The 6,023-nt window shown below is 50.3% G+C and overlaps 1 protein-coding gene across 2 annotated transcripts; it reads right to left on the bottom strand.

Moving 5' to 3' along the window:
• Positions 1 to 354: 354 nt before the first annotated feature.
• RPL27 (ribosomal protein L27) lies at positions 355 to 5,989 on the bottom strand. Of its 2 annotated transcripts, none has more exons than XM_003913125.4 (5): positions 5,164 to 5,989; positions 4,749 to 4,831; positions 3,187 to 3,356; positions 537 to 647; positions 355 to 448 (listed from the first exon to the last, which is right to left on the bottom strand). In XM_003913125.4, exons 2-5 carry the CDS (start codon positions 4,827 to 4,829, stop codon positions 400 to 402), a joined length of 411 nt encoding a protein of 136 aa, XP_003913174.1. In that variant the 5' UTR covers positions 4,830 to 4,831; positions 5,164 to 5,989; the 3' UTR covers positions 355 to 399. The 2 variants fall into 2 exon arrangements, with proteins under 2 accessions (XP_003913174.1, XP_003913172.1); XM_003913123.5 differs by having other exon boundaries at positions 5,109 to 5,207.
• Positions 5,990 to 6,023: the final 34 nt, after the last annotated feature.

Raw genomic sequence — 6,023 nt, 5'->3', positions numbered from 1 at the left:
CGTGTCTTTTTTTGAGATGGAGTCTCGATGTCGTCAGACTGGAATGTAGTAGTGCTATCTTGGCTCACAGCAACCTCCGCCTCCCAGGTTCAAGTGATTCTCCTGCCTCAGCCTCCCAAGTAGCTGGGACTACAGACCTGCACCACCACACCCAGCTGATTCTTGTATTTTTAGTAGGGATGGGGTTTCACCATGTTGGCCAGGGTGGTCTCAAATCTCTTGACCTCCTGATCCGCCTGCCTCGGCCTCACACTGGGATTACAGGTGTGAGCCACCGTGCCCAGCCCATCCAGTGTTTCCTATTCAATAATGTTCTCCTTTTCAGAGTCTGGTAATACAAACAACATGCAGACACAGGCTTTCTTTCCTTTTTAATTTTTAATGACCAAAACAAAGCATCTAAAACCGCAGCTTCTGGAAGAACCACTTGTTCTTGCCTGTCTTGTATCTAGAAGGGAAAAAAAGAGAACATCAATGAGGAGAGGAATGGAAATAGTGAAACCATACTCCACCATTCACTACCAAAGCCTACTTACCTCTCTTCAAACTTGACCTTGGCCTCTCGTCGGGCCTTGCGTTTAAGAGCAGGATCTCTGAAGACATCTTTATTGACAACAGTTTTGTCCAAGGGGATATCCACAGAGTACCTGGGGACAAAGGTGGAGAGGCAGGATTAGCCCACATACTGCCAGAAGCCCCCACACAGCCCAGATCTTTGTGGGACACTAGGGAATCAGGGTCTGACTCCTTAGAAGCAATCATCAAAAGTCATATCCTGATGACATTACCTGGAAATCCACACTTTTAACATTTATTGGATTCAAGCCAATAAAATGTAAAATGTAACGTTTCATTCTCAATTTCCCACTACTACTTTACTTTTATAGCTAAGAATCATCAAATTAGGCCTTATTGTTTTATTTTTTTTTTGAGACGGAGTCTCACTGTTGCCCAGGCTGGAGTGCAGTGGCGCGATCTCAGCTCACTGCAAGCTCCACCTCCCGGGTTCACGCCATTCTCCTGCCTCAGCCTCCCAAGTAGCTGGGACTACAGGCGCACGACACCACGCCCGGCTAATTTTTTTATTTTTAGTAGAGACGAGGGTGTCACCGTGTTAGCCAGGACAGTCTCGATCTCCTGACCTCGTGATCCGCCCGCCTCGGCCTCCCAAAGTGCTGGGATTACAGGCGTGAGCCACCGCGCCCGGCCAAATTAGGCCTTCTTGACTTTCATCATGACAGTCGGCTGACTTTCTATTTGAAACCATTCCTTATCGTTCAAGTTCTGCCAATGCAGTCACTCTCATGACAGCACAAAAACTAGCTGCCTCAACCCCACCACATCCCAGAACCCGAGAAACAGCTCTCTCTGCCCTTTTATTTTTTTGAGATGGAGCGAGCTCTGTCACCCAGGCTGGAGTGCAGTGGTGCAATCTTGGCTCATTGTAGCCTCCACCTCCCAAGCTCGAGTGATTCTCCCACCTCAGCCTCCGGAATAGCTGGGATTCCAGATGCCAGCCAGCATGCCCAGCTAATTGTTGTGTTTTTTAGCAGAGACGAGATTTCGTCATGTTGGCCAGGCTGGTCTCGAACTCCTGACCTCAAGTGATCCACCAGCCTAGGCCTCCGAAAGTGCTGGGACTACAGGCATGAGCCACGGTGCCAACCAAGAGTAAATGTGCAGTACCAGCAGCAAACTTTAAGGTGCATGCTGCTGGGTTCTGGCAATTACTGTTCGGGACTTTCTCAATTCTTGCACCTCTTTTTGAAACGGACTTTTGCTCTGTCACCCAGGTTGGAGTGCAGTGGCATGATCTCGGCTCACTGCAAGCTCCACCTCCTGGGTTCACGTGTTAGCCAGCAGTCTCTATCTCCTGACCTTGTGATCCACTCGCCTCGGCCTCACACCTCTTTTTGAGATGGAGCTTCGCTCTCATTGCCCAGGCTGGAGTGCAATGGTGTGATCTTCGCTTACTGCAACCTCCGCCTCCCGGGTTCAAGCGATTCTCTGGCCTCAGCCTCCCCAGTAGCTGGGATTACAGGTATGTGCCACCACGGCCGGCTAATTTTGTATTTTTAGTAAAGACGGGGTTTCACCATGTTGTTCAGGCTGGTGTCAAACTCCTGATCTCAGGTGATCCATCTGTCCCGGTCTCCCAAAGTGGTGGGATTATAGGTGTCAGCCATTGTGCCCGGCCTCTCATACTTCTTATTTTTTGAGACGGAGTCTTGCTGAGTCGCCCAGGCTGGAGTGCTGTGGCCGGATCTCAGCTCACTGCAAGCTCCGCCTCCCAGGTTTACGCCATTCTCCTGCCTCCGCCTCCCAAGTAGCTGGGACTACAGGCGCCCGCCACCTCGCCTGGCTAGTTTTTTGTATTTTTTAGTACAGACAGGGTTTCATCGTGTTAGCCAGTATGGTCTTGATCTCCCGACCTCGTGGTCCGCCCGTCTCGGCCTCCTGAAGTGCTGGGATTACAGGCTGGAGCCCCTGCGCCCAGCCATCGTACTTCTTAAAAAACACTTGTACTAGGCCAGGCGCGGTGGCTCACGCCTGTAATCCCAGCACTTTGGGAGGCCGAGGCGAGCGGATCATGAGGTCAGATCGAGATCATCCTGGCTAACACAGTGAAACCCCGTCTCTACTAAAAATACAAAAAATTAGCCGGGCGTGGTGGTGGGCGCCTGTAGTCCCAGCTACTTGGGAGGCTGAGGCAGGAGAATGGCGTGAACCTCGGAGGCGGAGCTTGCAGTCAGCCAAGATTGCGCCATTGTACTCCAGCCTGGGCGACAGAGCGAGACTCCCTCTCAAAAAAAACACTTGCACTAAGATAGTGTATGTCCCCAGACTAAAGGGCCCAACAGGTAAGTGAAATTAACTGAGGGAGGCTTGCTTTCGCGCATTCACAGACTTTTTGAAACCTATAGTATTTATCCTTGAGGGTGGAACAGTGGAAGACAGCAGATCAGACCTCATGGCTGTGTTTACTGTGGATGGAAAACAATCTTTACCTAACACTTAAAAGATGGATCAAAGGTAAAACTGGAAACCATGCCCACTTTATGAGATGAAGAAGAACAATTTGGAAATGATATTCCTTGCTGGTGCTGGAATGGCTGCAAGGTTTGTCTCCTTATTCAACAGAGCAGGGAGAAGAAATTTTAAAATTCTAGTTCTTGAAATGCTCACCTTGTGGGCATTAGGTGATTGTAGTTATAAACTTTCACAAAAGACTTGATCTTTGACCTCTTGGCGATCTTCTTCTTGCCCATGGCAGCTGTCACTTTGCGGGGGTAGCGGTCAATTCCAGCCACCAGAGCATGGCTGTAGGGGCGATCTGAGGTGCCATCATCAATGTTCTAAATGAATAAGAATTACATTTGTTATTCACTGAGGGCCCATTTAGGCCCTGTGTTAGAGGTAGGGCAGTGTCAAAAAAATATTTCCTCCCTCAGGTCTCCAAGACCCACCATTATAAAGAGAAAAATCACAGAAAGTTATGCGAAATGACCAAAGAGAAACAGAACAGTGTTTATTTCCACTAGGAAGCATCTGGAACGGCTTATTAGAGGTAAGAGATTTAAAAGTAGCAATAGTTAACATTTAAGTACTTGCTGTATGCCAAGCACTGCTCACAAGACTTGGTAACTATTCACTTGCTCCACTGCTAGTAAAGCATACAGCCAAGACTAAGACACCAGAGCCTCATTCCAGAGCCCAGTCTCAGGAGATGGGAGAGGGGAATCCAGGAGTACTCCAGTGTCCCCACAACAGCAAAACGCAGTGGCGTATGTGGCCAGAGCCTAGGGAAATTTCTCAAGAAGCTACAAAAACATGGGTAGGAGGAAAACAGTGAGGGGCTACGTGACCTTTTTTTTTTTCTGAGACGGAGTCTCTCTCTGTCGCCCAGGCTGGAGTGCAGTGGCCAGATCTCAGCTCACTACAAGCTCCACCTCCCGGGTTCACGCCATTCTCCTGCCTCAGCCTCCCGAGTAGCTGGGACTACAGGCGCCGGTCACCTCGCCCGGCTAGTTTTTTGTATTTTTTAGTAGAGACGGGGTTTCACCGTGTTAGCCAGAATGGTCTCGATCTCCTGACCTCGTGATCCGCCCGTCTCGGCCTCCCAAAGTGCTGGGATTACAGGCTTGAGCCACCGCGCCCGGCCTACGTGACCTTTCTAAAAGCGATTTCCTCCTCTACTTACAGATTCCCTGCTGCAGAACTTCAGGTAAATAACAGAACACCTCTAAACCTTAGCAACAGGAGGGAACCCCCTATAGCTGGGGATGATGGCGCGCACCTGTAATCCCAGCTATTTGGAAGGCTGAGATGGGAGAATCGCTTGAGCCCAGGAAGTCGAGACTGCAGTGATCGCGCCACTGCACTCCAACCTGGACAGAGATCCCGTCTCAAAAAAAAAGAAAAGGAATCCCCTATGATTACTTCAAGGACTGCACATGACAATACCTGAAAGGCAGTGGGAGCGCATAGCAAGTGTGCAATAAATGTCAGCCATTATTGCTATATATTTAAAGCCTCTGGTGGAGAAGGCGTCATGCGTTAGGAGCCCAATTCAGCTCATATTTGCTTCTACTGTGCCTCTTCCTCTCTCAAAAGCTTTCCCACATTCACCCCGACCGTGCTCACTGGCTACTGCCCCAGAAGCGGGCCTTGAATTCCAAGCCTGCCTGCTCCACCGGAGCCAGCCTGGTCCCGGGATGCAAGGACGCAGAGTCCCGCGAGGCTGATACCTTCACGATGACGGCTTTGCGTCCAGAGTAGCGTCCAGCCAGGACAAGCACCACCTTCCCAGGTTTCATGAACTTGCCCATTTCTGCAGAAAGCAAGGAGAAAGGGCCACTTAAAAATCCATAAAGCCAAAGACGCCCAGAGCCGACTCCTGCCAGCAAGCCCAGGTCTTGGGCCGGAACTTCAGACTGTGTTCACTGTCGCCTTGGTCCAGGCCGCCCGCGGGCCCTGCTCGCAGGACAGGATCGGATACGTAGCCGCCAGAGACCTAAGGAAGGAACGCACCCGGCGCCCCCCGGACCCTCGACCCCCAAGCCGCGGATGGCGGCGGATTGAAAGATTCAACCCAACCTTCCACTCACCGGCAGCAACCACTCAGGCCTAAAGCAAAAAGGAAAGAAGAACACTTCCGCTAACCTTTCACCCCGGGGAGGAATGACCTCACTTCCTGTCCCTCACTTCAGGCTTTGACACGCTACTTGTGTGGTGCTGAGTCTCGAGTTGCGGGCGGAAGAAGCTCATAAGGGGAACGCAGGGCCCGGCAGCTCATGTATTTGAATCAAGCTTTATTAGCAGCTCCAGCAGTAGACAAGAACAAAGGAGAGTCGTCCAGGCGGACTGAAGAGCTCGGAGACCGTGTGTGCTTTGCGTTCTCTGGACTCAGCAGCTAGGCTTTGTTGTAGTTCCTTTCTCTGGCACTAGGAGGGGGACACAATCTGAAATTTACTTTTTCTCTTGGGAGACACAGGGAAAAAAATAGGGCATTTATTGGTGCCTGTCGGGGGCACGGTTAGCTAAAGAGGGAGGGACAAATATCAGACAAGGGTGGCTGGTCCGATGGTAGTGTGTTATCCGAACTTATCAACGTTAGGGTCACTAAAGTTGGTATACAACCCTCCACTGCTAAATTTGGTTTAAAAAAAACCAAGAAGGATATATACCCCCAACAGTTACAGTCTAGTGGTGTCACTGACATTACCAGCTAGAATAAGCATGAGGGAAGTAGAGGAGGAGGATGGCAGCTGCTTACCCTGTGCCAGGCCAGGTTAATCTATTTATGCACATCATCCGATTGGGTCATCATAACACTAAGAGATAGGTACTATTATTATCTCCATTCTAGAGTCCAGGAAACTGGCTTAGAGAGATTTGCCCAGTCTATACTGGGTAAGCAGTGGAGCTGGGGCTCAGCCTCAAGCAATTCAACTCCTGAGCCCATACTGTTTACCATGTCACCCCTGAGCACCGATTCTCTCTCAGGCAAGATGTGAGCACTT

Source organism: Papio anubis, chromosome 17 (assembly GCF_008728515.1).
Source record: "Papio anubis isolate 15944 chromosome 17, Panubis1.0, whole genome shotgun sequence".
NCBI lineage: Eukaryota > Metazoa > Chordata > Mammalia > Primates > Cercopithecidae > Papio > Papio anubis.
This window is presented reverse-complemented; position numbering and strand designations above follow the sequence as displayed.

Coding starts and splice junctions, on each gene's coding strand:
- RPL27 (XM_003913125.4), bottom strand. CDS start 4,829: ATGGGCAAGTTCATGAAACCTGGGAAGGTGGTGCTTGTCCTGGCTGGA. Junction 3,357..4,748: donor GCAAAGCCGTCATCGTGAAG/GTATCAGCCTCG, acceptor TTATTCATTTAG/AACATTGATGATGGCACCTC. Junction 449..536: donor AAGGTCAAGTTTGAAGAGAG/GTAAGTAGGCTT, acceptor TTTCCCTTCTAG/ATACAAGACAGGCAAGAACA.